The sequence below is a fragment of the Podarcis cretensis genome, assembly GCF_951804945.1.
Source record: "Podarcis cretensis genome assembly, chromosome: 6".
NCBI classification, from domain to species: Eukaryota; Metazoa; Chordata; class Lepidosauria; order Squamata; family Lacertidae; genus Podarcis; species Podarcis cretensis.
The window spans coordinates 72031524-72054138 of NC_137175.1; the positions used below are offsets into that span (position 1 = coordinate 72031524).

The 22615-nt window shown below is 41.6% G+C and overlaps 2 protein-coding genes across 3 annotated transcripts in view; both read right to left on the reverse strand.

Annotated features, from left to right (window-relative positions):
• ZNHIT6 (zinc finger HIT-type containing 6) overlaps positions 1-11505 on the reverse strand; it is a 40552-nt gene extending 29047 nt beyond the window's left edge. The window contains exons 1-5 of the mRNA XM_079981710.1: positions 11347-11505; positions 9025-9090; positions 8824-8930; positions 7137-7222; positions 3236-3339 (exon numbers count right to left, since the gene is read on the reverse strand). Coding sequence (XP_079837836.1) covers positions 3236-3339; positions 7137-7222; positions 8824-8930; positions 9025-9090; positions 11347-11417 — 434 coding nt within the window. The 5' untranslated portion in view covers positions 11418-11505. The remainder of the gene's footprint in view (positions 1-3235; positions 3340-7136; positions 7223-8823; positions 8931-9024; positions 9091-11346) is intronic.
• A 5787-nt stretch (positions 11506-17292) lies between these two features.
• COL24A1 (collagen type XXIV alpha 1 chain) overlaps positions 17293-22615 on the reverse strand; it is a 170230-nt gene continuing 164907 nt past the window's right edge. For both annotated transcript variants that reach the window (XM_079981023.1, XM_079981022.1), the window contains 4 exons: positions 22104-22272; positions 21232-21341; positions 19678-19893; positions 17293-17492 (listed from right to left, as the gene is read on the reverse strand). In XM_079981023.1, coding sequence (XP_079837149.1) covers positions 17346-17492; positions 19678-19893; positions 21232-21341; positions 22104-22272 — 642 coding nt within the window. In that variant the 3' untranslated portion in view covers positions 17293-17345. The remainder of the gene's footprint in view (positions 17493-19677; positions 19894-21231; positions 21342-22103; positions 22273-22615) is intronic.

Below are 22615 nucleotides of genomic sequence, written 5' to 3' on the forward strand. Positions count from 1 at the left end.
CCCCTGATTGCTTTGCACCTGTACTGCTTGATTTGCGCTACATGGGTCTGTTAGCATAATGAGTGTGTTTTTAAATGGCTGCTGTTGATAGTATTTTGTCTGCATGCTGCTGACTGGAGGAGAAACCCAAATGAACAGAGACCATGATGATATTGGTTTATAGCTTGTGGCCAAGCTAAATCTATTTTTGTTAGAGGCGGAACAAAAATGGTTCAAAGTGTATGCAAGAAATCTCAGTGTACCCAATGTACCTTCATTCTAGACAAAAACTTGATTTGATCTGCCTAGTCTATATGCCATACAGCTGGGGAGTGATATAATCTAAAAGGCAGGGAGGCAGGGAGGCTCTGGCCCACATGCCAAACTAGGACCATCAGGCCTTCACACTTGTCCCACAATGCCATTTTGACCAAGCCATGGCAACGTGCACTACAGGGGCTGAAGGGGCAGGTCTTGGATGCAAGGGGCTTTGCAGGCACTACCAACCAGCTCACCAGAGGTTCTTGCAAGCATCTGACAATCAGCTGAACTTGGTGCTTTGGACGTACTGCACTAGGTGTTTTGTAAGCTTTCAGGGCAGGGGGAATGCAGTTTTTAAAAGAAGCATTTCCCCCCTGCAGGGACTTCAAAGCGGTTTCCCCTAACCGACAATCAGTTCAAGGGATGAAAATTTAAAGTAAGCCTTTTTGAAAGCCTGTTACCAGTGCCAATCAGCTGATTGCAGTTGAAAATGCATCTTCAAAGGAGGCTGGTCTAATTGGCAGTCAACTGATTGGGGGTTACAACTACCTCCTTTGATCTGTGTCAGGTGTCAAGTTACCTGATCACATTATGATACAGGCTGAGTGACATGCTTGCAGTCCTACGCACCTGTCAACATTGGCCCACTCTGGTGGGGAACATAAGGATCTAGCATGCTGGCAGGTTCCAGTTCTCCACCCCGAGCTAAGGCTTGGAGATATTTTATATTTTTGGCAGCGTTATGTTAAGGGGTCAACATCAGTTTTTGGAACCTCATTCTGCATCTGAAAGAATATTCCCATTTTTTTTGCTACCCAAATACCAGTCAGGCACCTGCAATTTTTTTTCCGCCTTGGAATGGTGACCCAAACAGAACCATACATAGTAGAGTGCTATAGTGCAGAGCACTGGAAAAAATGTTAAGGAAACCCAGGTTCAAATCTGCAGTCATCCATGAAGTTCATTAGATGACCTTGTGTCTGTCATTATCTCTTAGCTTAACCTACCTCACTGAGTTGATGTGAGAATACAGTGGTACCTCAGGTTAAGTACTTAATTTGTTCCGGAGGTCTGTTCTTAACCTGAAACTGTTCTTAACCTGAAGCACCACTTTAGCTATTGGTGCCTCCTGCTACTGCCGCACTGCCGGAGCACGATTTTTGTTCTTATCCTGAAGCAAAGTTCTTAACCTGAAGCACTATTTCTGGGTTAGCAGAGTCTGTAACCTGAAGCGTATGTAACCTGAAGCGTAAGTAACCCGAGGTACCACTGTAAATTGGGATGGAGGAAACAGGGAACTCCTTGCAGGAAGGGTGGGTAGCTTATTAAAAACAACAACTGCACATACCAAGTGGTTACATGCACATCATTGTAAATTACTACTGGCCAAATGGTTTTCTGGATTTACTTAGGGTAAAATTGCTGCAAGCTAAAAGGTTGTCAGACTTAATAATTATTTGAGTCCTGTTGCTAGGAAGAAAAGATGCAGCATCGTATTTTTTGGAAGAAAGAAATATTGCATTTGCTTTGCAAAGCTGCATACAGGCACTATCTTTTATATCCTAGACGTGTTAGGTAACCTTTTTGCAAATTCCTGTGATACTTTGCTGCTTAGTTCAGAAAATACATGCTCAATAGAGAACTATTTGGGCTGGTTTCATAATTACTCCTTGCAAGCACATCAGTGTTGGAGAATCTGTTTGCTAATATGCTGCAAGAGGGACATCTACTGGTTTATAGCGAAACGTCACATTTCCCCTCCATCACTATCTGTCAATGAGAGATGATTTTCTAGTGTTCCTTCCAAGATATTACTCTAGGGCTTCTCACCTTCCATTTCTATCATTGTTTTCTGAGGACTTTCTGTTTGCAAGGAAAAAAAAACACCAATTCCTCTGGCATAAACCACACACATAAACAAGTGACCCATAAGTACCTGGTCACTAGTAAACAAAAAGCCTCTACCTACCACTAACAGAAACACAAGTGGATTCATTAAAACGTCCCAAAATTATTGATTGCCCCATACAGAACAAAACAAAAATATTGCAAAGTAAGGGACATCTGAATCCATGTCCCTGAGATTGAGTCTCATCCTCTACCGACTGTAGGTGCATTATGTTACTGAAAGTATATTTCTAATTTCACTTGACAATTAACATGCTGACCAATTCACATCCTTTTGAAAAATCCCAGTATTTCCTAAAATATGCACTGTAGTTCAGAAATACTATACTTCAGCTTGCAGATGGAATGAGCCCCCTCTCCCCTCCCCAGGCACACTGTTAGTGCAGTGTTCTTTGGACATCCTCCGGAGCCAACTGCAAGGGAGGAGAGAAAGTGGGTGGGGAGTCCCATTGTGCAAGCAGAAGTCTTTGTCCCGGGCTTAAGTTGATGAGGTTACTTAGGTGAATCCTACCCTATATTCTCCCAAAAAGAAGAAATGCAAGTTATTTTCTACTCCCTCCGTCAAAATTTTGCTTCATCAAATATTCATTAGAATGCACGGAAACTGTTTGGTGAACATATTGCATTAATGTCAACTATATTGTTTATATAACCTAAATATCCATCAAGGGATTGTTCCTATTGTCCAACTATCGCCATGGCGTAAGTTTAGCACACAGTAAAGGAATTAATTAAAGAAAAAAATCTTGAAAATACCACGGGCTAAAATCAAGCACAAAGCTAAGCATATACAAGCCTTTTTATTTCAGTGGGCTTAATACTAAATTGTGACATATAGGCTTAAATTTAATGCATGAGAATGGCATTTAGAAAAGGTCTCTATAACTTGGGACTTTTCAACTTAGCACAGTCCAAACCTATTTTTGAAGTCTTAGCAAACCTTGACCAAAAAACAGGTATCACTGAGTTTCTGGTCAAGTCACCCTTTCTGGCTGACGGGCTAGCTTTAACTTAGTGGGCCATAAGTTATTCAGAATGACAACTTTTGATGACATTATCCCCATAGTAATATTAACTAGAAACTTACTTGTTGTTAAAGAACGTAGAATTCTCTCGTCTCTTTGTGAATCCAATTGGCAAAGTTCGTAGGCAGATGTCGAACCTTCGAGCTCGGTTTCTCAAAAAATTCACCTGATTGAATGTTTCAAAAGACAGAAAAAATAATTGCTGACAATTTCGAAGTCCAGGCTAATGGTCTTGCTTTTATGCAATGCTAAGCCATGGTTTACTAAGTGTTACAAGAATGAGCTGCAGTAAGCTTTGCACCTGCATGCTGTGACCATAAGGAGAAGTTTGGAAACTGCTGCTTTGGTTTTTGATTTACTGTTGCTCGTTGAGATACCTGAACATGGATGAAACATAGCTTATTGTAATGATTGTTTACTGAAACAACCCAAATGCAAACCAGTTTATGAAGCTGGCTTGTTTCAACAAAGCATAGTTAAGATTAACCACTGTTTATCTAGGTTTGCATATCTGTAGTTAATTTAAAACAGAAGGGGAAACTTCTAGTCTCCTCCTTACAGATATACCAAAGGAAGAGAGGGTGGAATGTTTGAGTCCAAGGCCCAATGCAGCTTGTTCGTGAAACACTAAACTGTGGTTTAACATTACATACAAACATAGCCAATGAAAGAGAGCAGTGGCGAAAGAGCTGAGTGAGAGGCAAGTACAATTTCTACCTGAGGACCTAAACCCTCCTGGCTCAGATAGGTGTTGGGCTTAATTTTCAGGAGTTAATATTATTATTGATTTATACAGTGGTACCTCGGGTTAAGTACTTAATTCGTTCCGGAGATCCGTTCTTAACCTGAAACTGTTCTTAACCTGAAGCACCACTTTAGCTAATGGGGCCTCCTGCTGCTGCCGCGCCACCGGAGCACGATTTCTGTTCTCATCCTGAAGCAAAGTTCTTAACCTGAGGCACGATTTCTGGGTTAGTGGAGTCTGTAACCTGAAGTGTATGTAACCCGAGGTACCACTGTACTATTTTAGTATAGTAGTCTTTACAGAGATCAGATAAATAACCAAAAGTTCAATTCACAAGCTACACAAGTAGTTGCTCTCATTAATGGCTTAATATAAAACATATATATAGCTGGAAGTAAATCCCATCAATTTCATTTGGATTTATGTCTCAGTAAGATGTAACTAAAAGCATAATTATACTTAAAGCTGTAGTTTAAAGGCCTATCAATGTACATTTTTAGTAGCACATAAATGCCATTATTTGATGAAGAACTATTTATGTATTACTGTATAAATAATACATCAGAACTCTAAAACAAATTTCACCCATGCTGTCCCCTTAAGATTCAGAAGATGTTTGATTGGTTTTATACACAACTAAAATAAAAACTATTACTTCTGCATTAATAATCCACACCACGATATGAGATCCTCCTGCTTTAAATTCAGATACCAACAACCACATATTATAGCCTCCAGGTCTCATCACAACTCTGAAGACATTTGCTAAGGTGTGCATGCATATATACATTCTATATGTTATAATTTTGTTACCAGCAACAATTCTATAGTGTATATTGGTGTACAAAATGCTTCTCTCATAGCACCACAAATTCTTAAGTGTACAGCCAGGTTGAGAGTGGCAAGTTGCCAATTTCCCTCCCTTTGCAGGGTTCTTCTTCCTTAACAGTAACCCAGCAAGAAGTAATTCAACAGGTGGCATTTCCCATCACGGCGTATTTGTGCTAGAAAGTAATCTACCTGTGTGACCAAATGGAGAGAAGGAAAGAGAGAGAGAGAGGAAATACTTTTTCTCACCTTGGCTCAGTGACACCCTCTCACAGATGAGTGGGTAAAGAAGATAGGCAATTTCTAATTTGGGCAAATGTTTTCCGCTGGCATCACCTTTGAATCCCACTCCCATATTTCTCATGTGAGGAACAGAAATTTATATGCCAATGTTTATTGGTAAACACTTGCAGGAAGCACAGTAAAGCACTCTTCTGTGGTGTCAAAGGTTGCAGACATTCTGCAGTGTTCCTGGATATTACTCACTATATTCAACACTTGAGCCCATTAATAACTAAAACTCTATCCCACAATGCACAGTATATGAACTCTATAACAGCTACAATACTGATATGGTACTGCAAATCATGTACTGCAAATACAATGCTAAGTAGTAATGTGATTTTGTTAAAGCAAAAACAAGCACCCAGGAACACACCTAAGCTTATGTGTTACATGTGTTCTATTTCTTTTCAGATACTGTATTTTTTAATCACCTTCTGCATATTTTTAAAGACTTGCCTTTAGCAATAATTTTAATGTTTCATATTTATGTAAGCCACATATACCAATCTAGTGGTATATAAGTTCTGTTAAATAAAAATAAACAAATAAAAATGTTCCGACCCTCTAGCAACCAAGAGGCTGAGATGAGATTCTTTCACGTTGCAGTTTCACGGGATAGAAACGTGGGCACATTCCTTCTAAATGAGTAAAGAAAGTTTTTACCAAAATTGTTCCTGCGCTCTTTTAGACCCATGAAACTCAGTTCCCTGATCCAACCCATAAAATTTAGACATTATCAAGCTATCAGGATATAATGTAATAAGCTGGATTGGATTTTGTTCCCGCTAATACAGGCAAATGCTGTAGTTTCGTTCCTTGCATTCTTTTCAATCTGACTTGAAGGACAAATATTTTAAAACTGCTATTAAAAAGAGTTATTAGTGCTGTTTTTGAAAGTACAAGACTGAGATGATCTTGATAGTGGAGTTAGCATGGCATTACTCACTAAATGTGTTCTCTTTGGAGGAAAACTAAGTGTGAACAACACAATCATTGTATCACTGCAACCTTTAAGTGTCAAGAGGAACTAAATGAATAATGTCATTAGATTACATTATAATGCCCAAAGGCTGCCCTCCACTTTGAGGGTAGATGGATGTACCGTATGTATCACACTCCCCAAACCTGCACAATTGTCCCTGTGAACCCTGACGCAGGCCATCTAGCTTTGGCCAACCCAGGTACACAGCTCATTTTGGACCAGTCTCCAGAAGAGGTTTCACTGGGGCTACTTTGCAGCTCCGGAGATCTAGCTGGAGACGCAGGCTTGGCAAGAGATGGAAAGTGAACAGTCCCCCCAAACCCCTACTAAAGTTAATGTAACTTACCAAGGTGGACAGAGGGAGGGGGCGGAATGGAAGAAGCCAATGTTCTACAAAAGCTGGCTTGAGATGCCATTCTATCTGGCCAATCTCTCCAACCTCTTAAAATACAGCAACATCTGGAGGACAACACCTTGGCTACTACGGGGGGGGGGGGGGAAGGTTGACACACAGAAAAGCAGCCAAATTGTCTGACTACAAACAAAATTAAGCCCTGTCACCAATTAATATCGCTATGTTTAAAAATGACAAAATTCAGAAGAGATGGGTTTTTAAAAAGCGCATCCACTGAGCTAATGAGGTTTTGTTTCTTTGCTTTTAGAAAATCTGCTATCAATAGGGGTGACTGAAAGTGAAGAAGCAATGGGGGAAAGGGGCACTTAAATCTTTCTGCCACTCATTTCTCTGCTCAAAACAGCTGGATATAATTTTTGTTGTTCTTGTGGGTTTTAAAATGAATACAAACCTTTGCACACATCAGGTGTGTGTGTGTGTTAAATACACACATTAGTGTATAATTTGTACTTAAGTGATTTTCCTTGACAAATTTCTTTAAAACATTAACCTTCAATTAGAGGGATCACTTTTTGAATCTGGTTCAGTATGTTTCTCAGTTTGAAGGATAATAAGCAACTACTGTGACTGAATCAAATTCTTCCTTCCACCTCCATCTGCCCCATCTGGTATTTGTCATTTAAGTTTCTAATACTACCCTTTTGCTTTTTAAAAAGGCAATGAACATTTGTTTTCTGTAGTATGCTCAAGGTAGCTAGAAAGACTTACAAATTTATTGCTTTTTGGTCTATGTGAAGTGTCATCTCGAGCAGCGCCATCAGCTGTTCTTCCCACATCTTCCAGAAACCGGTAATCTGAAATTGAGAAGGGCAGTGGGGAAAAGGCTCAAATGAAATTAGCTCCCAATACCCTTTACAACGTGATTCTTAAGGGATCATACGAAAGTGATGGGTTTTAGCATAAGTTCACAGCAAATAAGAGAGGGTGTGCATCAAAAATTTGTCATTTGGTTGCTGTGCTTTCTAAAGCTTAAATATGTGATATTATTGATGGGGTTTTAAAAATGTGAACCACCATATCTGAAGCAGCAAGGCAGGACAAAAATGTTTTAAATGAAATAAATGCCTGTGCTAATACCATCCTAAGTACCGTATTTTTTGCTCTATAAGACCTACTTTTTCCCTCCTAAAAAGTAAGGGGAAATGTGTGTGTGTCTTATGGAGCGAATGCAGGCTGCGCAGCTATCCCAAAAGCCAGAACAGCAAGAGGGATTGCTGCTTTCACTGTGCAGCGATCCCTCTTGCTGTTCTGGCTTCTGAGATTCAGAATATTTTTTTTCTTGTTTTCCTCCTCCAAAAACTAGGTGCGTCTTGTGGTCTGGTGCGTCTTATAGAGCGAAAAATACGGTACTTACCTACTGTGCATTACTCACTTGCTTCATACAGGGCCAGATTTCTCTAAGGGGGACAAAGTTTGTAGGTTAGCAAGGTGCAGAAGGACCTGTTTTCTTTCATTCACCCCACAAGCTGTATTTAATGTGCCATTTAACAGCTTTGTGCAACTATACATTTGCTGATGGTGGCTATACTTAGGCTGCAGTCCTAAACCCTGAGTTCAAAGCAACTTATTTATATGTAAACACACTAAGGATTGCATTATTACTTCAGTAGTGGCACCCAAGGTCTTGTACCTGCTGGCAATGCAGATAGGAAACTCCAACACTATATACCGTATTTTTGCTCCATAAGACGCACCTAGTTTTTAGAGGAAAACAAGAAAAAAAATATTCTGAACGAAACAATGGATGTATGATTTTTGTGGTTCATGCTGTGACCACAGACATGTGATCTGATGGTGTATTTGGGGCGACCCAATGTAAAAATCCTGAGAATCCACGGGCTTTTACCTCCCCACTCCCAGGCAGCCTCAGGTAGCCTCCCTTATCTCTCTTCCGATCCCACTGATCAGCTGTTTCCTTTCCCTCTTGTTTGCCTTAGTGTCTTTTCCTTAGCTGGAGAAGTTTTTTGCTCCTCCTTTTCTTCTAATTTCTCTCCTTATTGCTTTAGTTTTCCTGTTTCCCCCCCCTTTGCAAGTTTGCTGTCTTTACCTCCCCCCTCCCAGGCAGCCTCCTTTATCTCTAGCGTCCCTTATCTCTCTCCCCGGCAAACGATCAGCGGCTTTGTTTCAACACCCACTTCCCTCTTTCAAAAAAAAAGGGGGGGGGAAGGCATGCACTGCTTTTTGCCCCTGGGCAATTCGGCTCCAGGGACCACACATTCGCTCAGACATTTCCCCTTACTTTTTAGGAAGAAAAAAGTGTGTCTTATGGAGCGAAAAATATGGCAATGGTAGGTATAGAACATTGTAGGTGTAGAACACTGCCTCCTCCATACCCACCCATCGCAATAACACCCTGGAGCTTTAGAACAATTGAGATTTTTAGAGACTCTCTTACCACTTAGAAGATTTAAATCACTGAACTCATTTATGGAAACGAATGCTGTCTTTTCTCTTACTCCATTACAACTGAATGCAGTCTTATGTTGCTTCACGCAAGCCAAACTGAAAGCACACAGAGAAAGCAAAGCAATCTTGTCACTCTCTTTTCAGTACACAAGAAAAAATAAGCAAGGGATGTCCATCATTTTCTATCTACCTGCATGAGTATTTCATACAACGGGGGCATCGATATTTTGCTTCTTCTGTATTGCAGATTTCACAACTGAAAGGAGAGAAAAATGAAAGGGCCTCTTTACATTGGAACAACATGGGTGAGTGCTAAAACACCATTTTGAGAAAGCGTCCCTTCATGCTAATAAGCAGTAAAAGCAATAGATGTATTTGGTAAGTGTGTGTGTGTGTGTGTGTGTGTGTGTGTGTGTACACACAGTGGTACCTCGGGTTACCGACGCTTCAGGTTACAGACTCCGCTAACCCAGAAATAGTACCTCGGGTTAAGAACTTTGCTTCAGGATGAGAACAGAAATTGGGTGGCGGCAGCAGGAGGCCCCATTATCTAAAGTGGTACCTCAGGTTAAGAACAGTTAGGTTACGAATTGACCTCCAGAACGAATTAAGTTCTTAACCCAAGGTACCACTGTGTATATCTATCTATCTATCTGTCTATCTATCTAGCTATCTATCATCTATCTATCTAATCTCCAGAATGTTTTTGTTGCATACAAATAGTATTTAAAAACCCATCTTATATTAGTGGCCTAGAACATCTCTCAATAACAAGGATTAAGTAGTATCAATATGCTTCCAGCAAAAGGCTCTGGGATTGAGACACAAGTAATATGAGTAGCTCAGAGCCTTCAGTCAGAAACAACAAAACCTGAACTAACGCTCCTCTAATGAGCTGCCACTATTCTGAAAATGTTGGACAGGTATTTCCCCAACACCAAGCTTGCACTTGCTTTTTACTTCTCCTCTTCTATTCATTAGCAAGTGATCTTCCTGCCCTATGATGGATGATGGTAACATCTTAATAGCAAAGTCAGTGATTTTATATCAGAGTTCCTATTTTAGTGGGGGGAAAGTCTGATCGGAGCATGTGTGCTCTGAAATGAATCCTTTGGGGAGAGAATGTGCCCGATCACAAGAAGTACCTATGATCCACAAAGTTCTTCACATACTCCCATCAGAGCACAATGACCTTATTTACGCGCAGTCATCTCAACTTCTGGTTTAACTGCTGTCCCTCTTTTTCTCGCAAAAACATTTTTAGAAATTAAGTTTGAAAGCTAGGTCAGACTGACCCAGGCTATAGTTTAACACAGTAAATTTGAGGAAGTGGTTTACAGATCAGCCAAAAGGCAACAGTGAGCTAATAACTCTGGGACTTTGGTTTGGGGCTGCCATTTTTTTCCTCTCCTGACAGGGTTTCTATGCCCTTCACAGCTAATCACTTAAGTGTCTTAGTTAGTGCTGTCTACTTTATTGTACTCGATATGGAATGGAACAAGACAAAATACACAAAAATCACGCATTGTTTGAGCGTAGATCACACATTGTTTGAGCATAGACCACCAAAGAAACAGCAGCGGTTTCACCCCAGGGCATTGCGGGACCGGGGCTAATACAGCTTGGGTCTTCCCTCCACATGCCAGGCACTGGTGGCAGAGAGAGTCAGGCACAGGCAAGCCTTATACCCGTGATATACCTACCGCCAGGTGAAAATGCCATCACGCTCTGACCCTCAAACCCGTACTGGGCGATGTATCGTTACATTGCCCAGGCCTATGTACAAATTTAATAAATATGTAACAAATAAGGTGTTGTTGTTTTTTAAATCCATATTAAGAAAGGCGTGGGCTATCTGGTAAAGGTAAAGGGACCCCTGACCATTAGGTCCATTCGTGGCCGACTCTGGGGTTGCGGCGCTCATCTCGCTTTATTGGTCAAGGGAGCCAGCCTACAGCATGACTAAGCCGCTTCTGGTGAACCAGAACAGCGCACAGCTTTCTGGTATCCCTTTTAAAATAAGTTGCCTTGACCCAAAGTTAAGAGGAAGGCTAATTTAGCCCCAGATTATCTTCCGCAGAAGAAAACTTCTGGAAAACTACAATCCGCTGCGTGCAAGGACATCACAACATATTGCCCCCGCCCCACATAATAATAATAATAATATATGATAAATTTTATTTTATTATACACACACACTACTACTACTACTACTACTAATAACGCCGCTCCTTAAATATTATCCTGTTAACTTTGCTCGCCTTCCCGTCCTTCCAGACACGTTTCTCTCCACGCCGCGAGGAGCCCTCTGGCTTTGCGCGCGCGCCCCCCGTCGCCTCCAGGGTGCGCGTGTGAATGTGTGGACGCGTGTGTCGGATTCCCCCCTTTCCCGCTTTCCTCCCGGCTTGAGCCTCTCCCCTCCCAAGCCAACCTAATAATAATAACTCCAGGGCAGGAGGGCAGAGTGGAAAGAGGCCAAGGAGACATTCCTCCCCGCCTCACACACACACACCTTCGCAGCGACATCTTCCGCCTCGCGCTCCCTTCGGTCTCTGCCGCCGCCGCCGCCGCCGCCGCCGCCATGCTCAGCAAACGGCCTGCCCGTCGAGGTGGCTCCCCTTCCTCTTTTTCGAAGTCCTAGACAGTCGCCTCGTCTCGGCGGCGCGCGGGCGAAAGGGAGGCTGCTGACCCCTGGCGGGAGGTCGGGGAGCTGCAACGAAAAGGATGCCTTCCAGGGTGGGCGGTGGGAGGAGGAGGAGGAGGCAGGGAGCATCCTCGCTCTGCGATTCTAAAGCGCCAGCCTTGGGGATGCTGGGCGCAGTTTGGAGGAGCGCAGTCCCGCGAGCAGGCGGATCCCCAAATTTTCCCCGTTTGAAAACGGCTGGGGAGAGTTTGGCTGACCCATTTGAATTGGTGTTTTGGGGTCGTCCCCCCGCCCATGCTAGGCAGGGCCTGGTTTGGGTTTGGGTTGTTTTAAAATTGTGTTTTTTGTTGTTTTAAAATTTCCCACGGCGCCTCCTTTCATTTATTTTTGTCACACTTCGAATTCCATAAACGGTACAAAAATGCAACAGAAGGAAAGCAGTTAAAGCTCAGGGTTAAAATATGGGTGGGAATGGGAGTGTTTTATTATGCATTTTGTTATGCATTTTGTGTTTTCATGTTGTGCTTTTAGGTTCCATCTTCGGAGGAAGAGCGATGTACAAGTTTAATAAATAAAACAATATAATCGGTAATGCGACACAGGCCACCGGAATGAAGCTCATGGACCTCTGGCAGATTGTTCAGTCAGATAGTTAAAAACGTGGTGCCGAGAACCCCAAAGTTTGATCCCCATAGTTGCAAATTTCTTCATTGCAGGGGGTTGGACTAGATGATCCTTAGGGTCCCTTTAAACTCTACAGATCTACAATTCTATCATCCACGGACTGCTATCTGGAGGCCTTATCTGGGAGTAAGTCCTGTTGGACCTAATGGAACTTCGTTCTTCTGAGCCGACATGTGGGACTCCAGCATCCTTAGGCTTGCCCTACATCAGGAAAATTCCTGACATGTTCTGGTTTCTGGGTGTAAAAATGGCATCCATTTTGCCAATTTTTTGCTCCAAAAGCGTAAGGCTTCCCCAACAATTTGGGTTTATTCCCAGAAAAAGCTCAAGAAAAAGCTCAAGAATTTTACTTTTTGAAATATGGCAACCCTAAGCATCTTCTTCTTCATCATCATCATCATCATCATCTTCTTCGTTGTTGTTGTTTTTATGTATATTCTGCCTTTCCCCCTGACAGGTAAAATAGATCCTATTCCTTCAACTGGGCAGGAAGTCCCATTCCACTTCTCAGGAACTCTCCTAGTTAATAGCAGCAGAAGGAAGGAGCCTCCTATCAGATACTGTCTGTGTGGTAATGTAGACCCCACTTTTCACTATAGTGCCTTGAAGGGACTTACCCTTCTCCTGGCCTTTGTCTATAACCCACACCTGCTAAGGCTACTTCATGTGTTACACAATTCCAGTCTGGGAAATAATGTAGAGATTAAAGGGGCAATCCCCTTGTAAAGGTGTAACAGATGAGCTGTGGCCTTCAGGGAGACATATTCTGAACTCCTCACCGTAAGTGTACACTTGGGACTGTTCCTCATAAGTGGTAACCCTAACCTGGCTATGTAAGATATCTGAGATGTCCTTTGCAGCCTGAAAGAAGGAAGTGTTGCTAGCTACACAAAATTGTTTTGAGACAACGATCTCTCTGAGTAGTGCTCCCAGTATATTCTGAATAACCTGTCCTGGGCTGCAAGCCTAAACGCTCTTTCTAGTGAATAAGCCTCGTTGAAGATACTGGGACTTGTTTCTGAGCAAACAAGTATAGGGTTGTATTAATTTGCTGTAGCTTCTTCCAGATCTACTCTCAAAAATCCTAAAAACACATCCTACAACCATAAAAAACAATTGTTTCTAGGCGAATCAAGGGGTGACTATATGTGTACATGTGTTTTTAATATTTGGATGCTTCCACCATGTATACACTCACACATCTATGCATACGAATGTGCAGAGTACCTGGAGAAGCTTAGGATATGAAAGCAAACCCCTCCTTTCTTTTTCTGCTTTCTCATTATACCCAGGATGGTTCATAACATGTAGCACAAGATGGCAGCTGCTGTCTAGAATTTATAAGCCACCTCCTCTGCCATAGACACCCTTCTAGTCTCAGAAATTAAAAAAAGCTATACTGTTACTTGCCCAGGAAGGGCACTCTGCCTCTGTGCAAATGTATTTTCTTTTTTCCTATGTTACATTGTGGAGGCCTGGTGTTGACAACAGGTTTTAGAGCTGAATTCTCATTAAGCTTGTCTTGGATTAACCTCAGTTATCACATCTGTGTAGTAGGGCAGAGCAATCCAGTGGTCCAGCTATCGCCAGCATAACATTATACAGTGGTACCTCGGTTACAAACTTAATTCATTTCGGAAGTCCATTCTTAAACCGAAACCATCCTTAAACCGAGGTGTGCTTTCCCTAATGAGGCCTCCTGCCACCGGTGCCCTTCCACTGTTCGGATTCTGTTCTTAGACCGAGGTAAAGTTCGCAAACCAGGACACTACTTCTGGTTTTGCGGAGTCCGTAAACCGAATCGTTTGTAAACAGGACTGTTCTTAACCCAAGGTACCACTGTACATATATAATGGTAGTAAATTTTCAGGATCTGTTGAAACAGAGCACTAAGCACTTCAGTAGAAATCCTTAAACTCTTCAGCAGATAGAAATTACAATGCAGTATAAGCAAACTACATTTTCCAAGTCATTTTACGCTAGAATGATCCCTTTGATGAGACTCTCAAGTAACAGACTTGACCCTAGAGTTTGGGTTGTTTACAATGCAATCCTCTTTTTTTTTTGGACAGCAACTGACAAATTTATGAGGCGTTGGTTTGGGTGGATCTGTGAAACAGTGACACTTTACTTGTTTGCTTCCTAACCCTGGTATATTTCCTAGGAAACATCTGCAATAATGATGTTACTAACCAATGGATGAAGCATTAAATCCAGGAAGGGTGTAGATTTCTTTAAACAAATGCAGTAGCTGTATTTTGAGATCCAGATGCATAAAAAAATATGAACCAGGTCCCAAACTCCATCTTTACCGCTTAAATCACAACAAATAAGAATGATTTTAAACATCTGTGGGGGTTTTTTTGCTTCTGTACATTTAAGCCACAAAGCCCTATGTGTATGACTTTTTCTGTAGCCAAACCTTTACATCTCCTTTTATAGATGTCAGATCTTACAATTGAAGCTATGGGAGTAGGGCTACATTAATGAGTTGACAAGCTTGCAGAACACCAAGCAAAGGCTTTCTGCTGTTGGTGGGCATACTTGAGGTATATGCTTCATAAGTTTTACAATTCTGATTCATGAAACTAGGCGTCAGATCTTAGACTTCATAGGATCTAACAGTTGCAGGGCAGGACATCTTGTAACCTGGAAGAACTGCATAAATTGTTTAATGCCTGTCCAAAAAGCATCCATCAGGTTTTAATGGTCATGTTGAGGAGATTTTTAAGAAGGTAATTGACAAATGTGTGCACCTAGTGGAGAAAAACCAGATGGTGAGGAGTCAATAAAGTAAGATCTACGAGGAATGGTTGAAAGAGATTGGTACAATTAAGCCTGGAAAAGGCTTGCATAAGCCTATTATGCAAAAGATGGCACAGACTTGTTCTCTTTGCTCCAGAGGGAAGGCCTGGAACTGATAGACTGTTTAAAAACAACTACTTCCCCTCCCCAAATACAAGGAGGTGCAGATAATATTGGATTGAACCTTGTTGACAACAGAAAGGAACTTTTAAAGGGTAAGTTGCTAGACTGTTTCTGACAGTTTGATGGATAAAATATATTATGATTAGAATTTATATACCACCCTGTACCTGGGGGTCTCAGGGCGGTTAACAGAATAAAATAAAGATAAAGGTAAAGGTAAAGGTACCCCTGCCCGTACGGGCCAGTCTTGACAGACTCTGGGGTTGTGCGCCCATCTCACTTAAGAGGCCAGGGGCCAGCGCTGTCCGGAGACACTTCCGGGTCACGTGGCCAGCGTGACATCGCTGCTCTGGCGAGCCAGAGCCGCACACGGAAACGCCGTTTACCTTCCCGCTGGTAAGCGGTCCCTATTTATCTACTTGCACCCGGAGGTGCTTTCGAACTGCTAGGTTGGCAGGCGCTGGGACCGAGCAGCGGGAGCGCACCCCGCCGCAGGGATTCGAACCGCCGACCTTTCGATCGGCAAGTCCTAGGCGCTGAGGCTTTAACCCACAGCGTCACCTGCGTCCCATTAAAATCAAGATATAACACCACAAAATACCTAATAAAGATAAAAACAACAACCCAACAGCCTCCCCCCCAAAAAAATACATTTTTAAAAGAGCATAGGATGCAAATCAGATCACAGAAAGGCCTGGTTAAAAAGGAATGTTTTTGCCTGGCGTTTAAAGGTGTACAGTGGTACCTCGGGTTAAGTACTTAATTCGTTCCAGAGGTCCGTTCTTAACCTGAAACTGTTCTTAACCTGAAGCACCACTTTAGCTAATGGGGCCTCCTGCTGCTGCCATGCCGCTGGAGCACAATTTCTGTTCTCATCCTGAAGCAAAGTTCTTAACCTGAGGTAATATTTCTGGGTTAGTGGAGTCTGTAACCTGAAGCGTATGCAACCTGAAGCATATGTAACCCGAGGTACCACTGTATAATGAAGGCGCCTGGTGAACTTCCCTGGGGAGAGCATTCCACAGACGGGGAGTCACTGCAGAGAAGGTCCGTTCTCGTGTTGCCACCCTCCGGACCTCTTGAGGAGGAGGCACACAAAGGAGGGCCTCAGATGATGACCACAAAGTCTGGGTCGGTTCATATCGGAAGAGGTGGTCCTTGAGGTATTGCGGTCCTGAGCCGCAAAATATTTGGGATGAAATAAATACATATGTGAAACAGTATAATATTACTGGGATAGAATGCCCCTGAGCCTGAAGTAATTAAGATTATTATAATTTAATAGCAGCCATTTAAATATATGCTGTATTAACATTTTCAACAAGTTACAAAATATTTACACAATACATCATTGTAGATGGCCTTTGATAGATAAAATCTTTAACTGCAGTCCAAAAACTTCTTAAAAGACTACTGTGTGTAGTCGTCCTACAACTACAAAATCCTGTTCTTCTTATAAGCACCAGATACTGTTCTGCCTCATGTACCATTTCCATGTCTACAGACATTTTAAACATTTTAAACAAGGTTTTCACATAAATAATGTTTTCACTCATAATGAAGTATGTGACCAAATATTTTTTTAAAGACACAATTTTACAATGAATGCAACCAGCACATACAGTCTAAAAAAAAAAGTAATAAAAAAATGATCCAAATAATCTTGACCAAGGCCACAAAGACTTTTGAGTTGTACAGAGAGCACCAGGCAACACAAACAGGAAACACATAAGAGGTAGTGTATCATCTGTTAAGATGTCTGTGTCCACAAAGGACTGTAATACAACTTAAGTGTCTAAGGGAACCATTTGTTTTACGGTGGCATAACTCATTGTCATACAATTATAATACAAGCTATTGCACATTTGGGAGCGTTAGCCAGACTTGCTCCTAGTACTGCATGCCTCTATCTTTCCTTAAGGTGTCCCGGGACGATGCTGTTACGGAGGTTAAAAAACACTGGGTTTTCTGAAGAATTTCCAGATATATGTAGTGTTTTCAGTTCCAGCGAATAATATAAAAAGCACCAATGGAAAATTAAATACTTTATTAAGGTTGTCAAGGTCTCTCTCTTCTTCTTCTTTATTTAAGAGCAATATCTCCTTCTTAGGAGGAAGTCTTTTTCTTCCTGAGATTCGTTTAGAAAGCACCAACGTTTTTCTTTATATTTCTTCTGCAGTTGTTGTTTTTTTTTTTAAAAAAAAACCCACTACTTGCAGCAATTCCATGTGAGAAACTCCACTCCATTCAGAAGTCTAGAGAAAACACACCGGGCCACTTTCTATGTAACGCTGTTGTCCTTGTTTGAGATGAGGAAATTTCTGCACTTGAACAACTGGAAGCTGAGTGGTGTCTTGAGTATGAAAAAGGAACTGGGTTTTGTGCCAGCTGCCATCTTGAATCTGCAATGCATATAACAAGAGTGTTAATTAACACACATTAACAATCAGCCCCTATGCTGGTTTTTTAATATTTTAATATTTTCTAGGCCTTTGAGAGAAAAACAATAACGAAGGACAATTATTTATTCATTACACTTGGTCTTGTATATTAATGTGTTCAGGATTTGGTACATTATTTTATGCCATGGGTAGGTAAACTAAGGCCCGGGGGGCCGGATCCGGCCCAATCGCTTTCTAAATCCGGCCTGCGGATGGTTCGGGAATCAGAGTGTTTTTACATGAGTAGAATGTGTCCTTTTATTTTAAATGCATCTCTCGGTTATTTGTTGGGCCTGCCTGGTGTTTTTACATGAGTAGAATGTGTGCTTTTATTTAAGATGCATCTCTGGGTTATTTATGGGGCATAGGAATTCGTTCATTTCCCCCCCTCCAAAATACAGTCTGCCCCCCACAAGGTCTGAGGGACAGTGGACCCGCCCCCTGCTGAAAAAGTTTGCTGACCCCTGTTTTATGCTTTCTTAATGTTGTGTAGAAAACAGCACCATGGGGATAATCCAGAAAGGATTTGGAAAGTGAGCTGATGTAGCTCCTTTTTGTGTAACGTGCTCAGTTCTAAAAACGCTCTTTAAAAAAAATGTTATAAATAAATTAAAAGCTATATCTTAGTACACACTTAAGGATTGATAACGTTTGAATCAAAACCTTGTGCAATCTACACACACACACACACACACAAAACCCAGTGTATTGGGTTGAAGAGGGCTTTGGAAGTTTGCAATTTTTGTTTTTGCCCAATCACTCAAAGATGTGAGCGCAGTGGAAGCCATTGAAAAGTGAAGTCCCTGCAGACAGGCATCTGTGAAATTCTGTAGGAATCTCTTTCCTGCAGAAAGAGATAAAGATCTCAGAGAATCTCACAGAAAAACTGCACTTTTCAGTAACTTCACAGCACTACCTTTATCATATATTCTATTTCCAGCGTGCATTCACCACAGTTTCATAAAGAGCCAGTGTGTTTTAGTGGATAGTTTGGGGAACTGCAGAAATCTGTTTGCAGATTCCTTTGTGCTTACTAAATTTATTGACACTGGACTAACACATTATCATTCAGTCCCACCTCACAGGACTATTATGAGAATAAAATGGGATGCCCTTGTGTAGACTAACCTGAGCTGTTTGGCGGAAGGGTAGGATATAAATACAGTACATAATATGTTTAATAGCTGTGAGTGGAAAGAGCTAGAAAAATAACCAATTGGAAAATGCTGATTTGATAGCATTTTAGCACCTACTTTGCACAGCTTCCAGTTCTTTAAGGGCTTGTCATGCTGACATTTATTCTGCTCTTTGAGGTCAGGGAGAGCAAATGATGACAAGACCAGATCATGTGTAAATGGATACTTCTTGGCTTTCTCAAATAAAAAAACATGAAGTATTTGGATTGCAACAGCTTGTTCATAAACCAGAGGCAATTCAATAGTGATTGGGAGGGGAAAGGAGCTCTTTCAAGTTTTCATCAAATAGTCCAAAACATTCTGACTTTTTGAGTTCTGTCATTCGTTTAGGACAGTGTTTCCCAAACTTGAGTCTCCCAACTGTTTTTGGAATACAATTCCCATCATCCCTAGCAAGCAGGACCAGTGGTCAAAGATGATGGGAATTGTAGTCCAAAAACAGCTGGAGACCCAAGTTTGGAAAACTGATTTAGGACATGGGTGACCCATCTTTGGCATGGGTACCAGTAGTGCACAGAGGGATTTGTGACACTTGTGCACTGTTGCAGAAGGGCATCCCTCTTTATCATCCTATGAAGCACTATTGCTTTCTCCAGAGTGGAGGCTTCTAAATACAGTTTGATAGAAATGTTGTAACCTCCCCAGTGAGTAATTAAGAACACCAAGGCTAACAACTCTGTGGTTAAATGGAGTCTGATGCTAAGTGATGGGGGGGGGGGAAGCACTACAGCTGCTTGCAGCTTTTGGACAGAGGTACGTTTGGATTTTGCATGAGTGCTAGGTGTGTCTCTGTGTTGGTATCCTTAAGAAATAAGAATCACTTAAGTAAAATCTTAAATGTTAACAGTAGTGGGTAAAGTAAATGTCCACAATTTCAACTCTCATCTGTATTAATTCAAATTAAACACTACTTTCACTGCAAATTTTAACAATGCAAGCAGATGGCTTACCATGCATTCATCTAGAAGCACTTTTGGTTCAAGCGGAGCGTTTGCTTCAAACATTTGGCCATTCCATCCTTTGAAGCTGACGGAGGGCCTCTGAGCACGTAGGTCATTGGTTCCCCACACCGGGGTGTTTAGACAGTGGACTGTGATGGTATGGATTGCTTCTGAACTCAGTAAATGAAGGAAGTTCATCTGCACTTTTCCAGTGCCAAACTCCAACTGTTTTAACAAAAACACACATTAGTGCGGAAAGTCAGATTGCACTTTATAGCCACAAAAGCACAGTGATCCCATGCAATTTAGACATACCTTCACAAAGGCTTCATAAACATTTCTTTCCACTGGTATAACAAACTATTGACATTTAATCTGCTAATGTAAACTATTTAGACAAAACATGCATACCGCTCTCCACAGAAATATGTCCTTCTTACAGAAAACTTGCACTACATAAATATGAGTAGGAAGATGACAGTGTGCAGTTCATAATGTTAATGGGGGGAAAAGAAGACGACATTCTTTGAAGCAATGCCTGCTCTTCCATATGTCACTCCCATATGACACTTTGCTAGTGTTTTCCAATGTTTCTTCAGCTGTGTACAACATGGTCTTTTACATTAGTCTACGTCCCAGGGTGTAACAGCATTTTAAGACACTCCTGTTCTTGTTTTTTTTCAAATTTTCCATTAAAGCCACCAAATGTTCCAGAAGCCAGGGTACAGTGCCACATCGAACAACAGAAATTACTGAGTGATAACTCATTTTATCAGTAAGAAAAGAGTTTTGTCTTCTGTGTAACTTGAGAACTCAAATTAACCACTTCATTTCAATGTTACGACTGTTGGATATGACAGTAAGTGGAGCTTACTATCATGCAGTCACTCAGAAATACCTATTTTTTTTCTTTTATTTTTGGACATCCAGCCTAAGGAACAAGCCCGTAATTGATGACTAAACTAACACTTCACTGCAGCTACGTATAACATTAGCCTAAGAGTTCGCTGCTGATTGCAAAGGTTACTCCCCACCAACTTTTCCCTCCTCCCTTTGCTAGGGTTCTGAACCTGATTTATCTTGCAAACATGAGCCTGCAACCCTGCATGGAGAAAAGTAGCTGATTAAGCACACATTTCTCTTGCCCCTTCTCTGCTGCAAAGCACCCTCTTTTGGGGATGGGCTGTAGCTCAGTGGTACAGCATCTGCCTTGAATGCAGAAGAGCCCAAGTTCAATTCCTAGCATCTCTTGATAGGGGTGAGGGAGCCGTACTGCCTGAATCCCTGGAAAGCTGCCTGCCAGTGTAGACAATAACGATACTGAGCAAGCGGAACCAATGGTCTGACTCTGCACGGCAGCTTCCTATGTATATATTGCAAATATTCACTGGCCCTAATGAGGAGTTGAAGTTTACTGATTTTCAGAAAACTAATCTAGTGCTAACAAAGACTATCAGGGTATTTTCCTGTTCTTAGGCGCATATGGTGAGGTTACGTTTAAAAAAAGGCGTAAGTGAAATCCAGAAGACTATAATGTAGGTCTTTCAGAAGAGAACAACATACCTTGGTTACAGAGACAGGTGATAAGCATGTCTGGCCACCAGCGCTGAAGTTGCAGAAAACCTCAATGGCATCAGAAGGACATCCAATATTCGGATCAATCCAGTATTTTCCTACCAGTTGGGGAAGGCAGAAAAATTAGAAAAGAAAATAGAATTTTCCAGCCTTATGTTTCCAGTTTCCAAGATGGAGAGGGAGGGGGGAAAATAGATGCAAGTTTAGGCTCAAATATGTTCAACAGAGAAATCCAGAAGTGGGAAAAGGTGTAACAAAGTGTTTTACACTTTTTACTCCTTTTTAAAATTGGCTCCACAGTAACAACAGCCAAAGAGTTGTACAATCATCTTGTGAAAGCAGCAAGAGTTACTTTTCTTTTGGTGATATGTTTATGCTAGCCGAATCCTACAGCAGCGATAGGAGACTCAAGAGAACACTCAAGTAGTGTGAGAGCCATGCTGCAGAGGCAGTGAAGAAGAAGAAGAAGAAGAGGAGGAGTTTGGATTTGATATTCAGCTTTATCACTACCCTAAGGAGTCTCAAAGCAGCTAATAGTCTCCTCCCCCCCCCCACAACAAACACTGTGAGGTGAGGCTGAGAGACTTCAGAGAAGTATGACTAGCCGAAGGTCACCCAGCAGCTGCATGTGGAGCAGGGAATCAAACCCAGTTCACCAGATTATGAGTCCACCGCTCTTAACCACTACACCACACTGGCTCTCCAACCATACACACCATCCTACCTCAAACTGGCCAAAAATGCCCAGATAGCTGAATTAAACCCAAAACCAACTGCACTGTATATTGTGTACGGTTGCTACAGATATGATTAGGATTCATTTCAGAGCAATTAATAACAACTGGGGGGGACGGACTTACCATCAGACACCTTACGTTCACAGTTAAGCAAATCCCTGCAGATACGTGCTGGGTTATCTCGAGTTCCCAGAGGGTTCTTAATACTGTGCAGTAAATTGCTAAGGTAATGTAATGTTTTGAATATCTCGGCACTGTGATCCAGTAATGTTACTTCAGTGTTTTGGTAGCTCTGCCAAGGGGGGAAAAAAACAACAACAATTGACATTTTATGGCATCACCAAAAAAATGCCTTGGTACCAAGACACGGCCAAATGGCAAACTGGATCATAAAGCTGGATTTTCAACTGAAAGGGCAACGTATTCACAAGAGATACTGAAAGTTACACTGAGGTAAAAGATACTTAATAAAGAGGGAAATTAATTTTTTAAGTGAAAGTGATTCATATATGCAGAAAATCTACACATGCTAACCCCCCAAAATCCAAACAAGTATACCCCAATGACATTTTTGTCTTTGAAAGACAAAATAGCTAATCACTATTGTAAGGCAATCACATGAGATCCTTCCCATA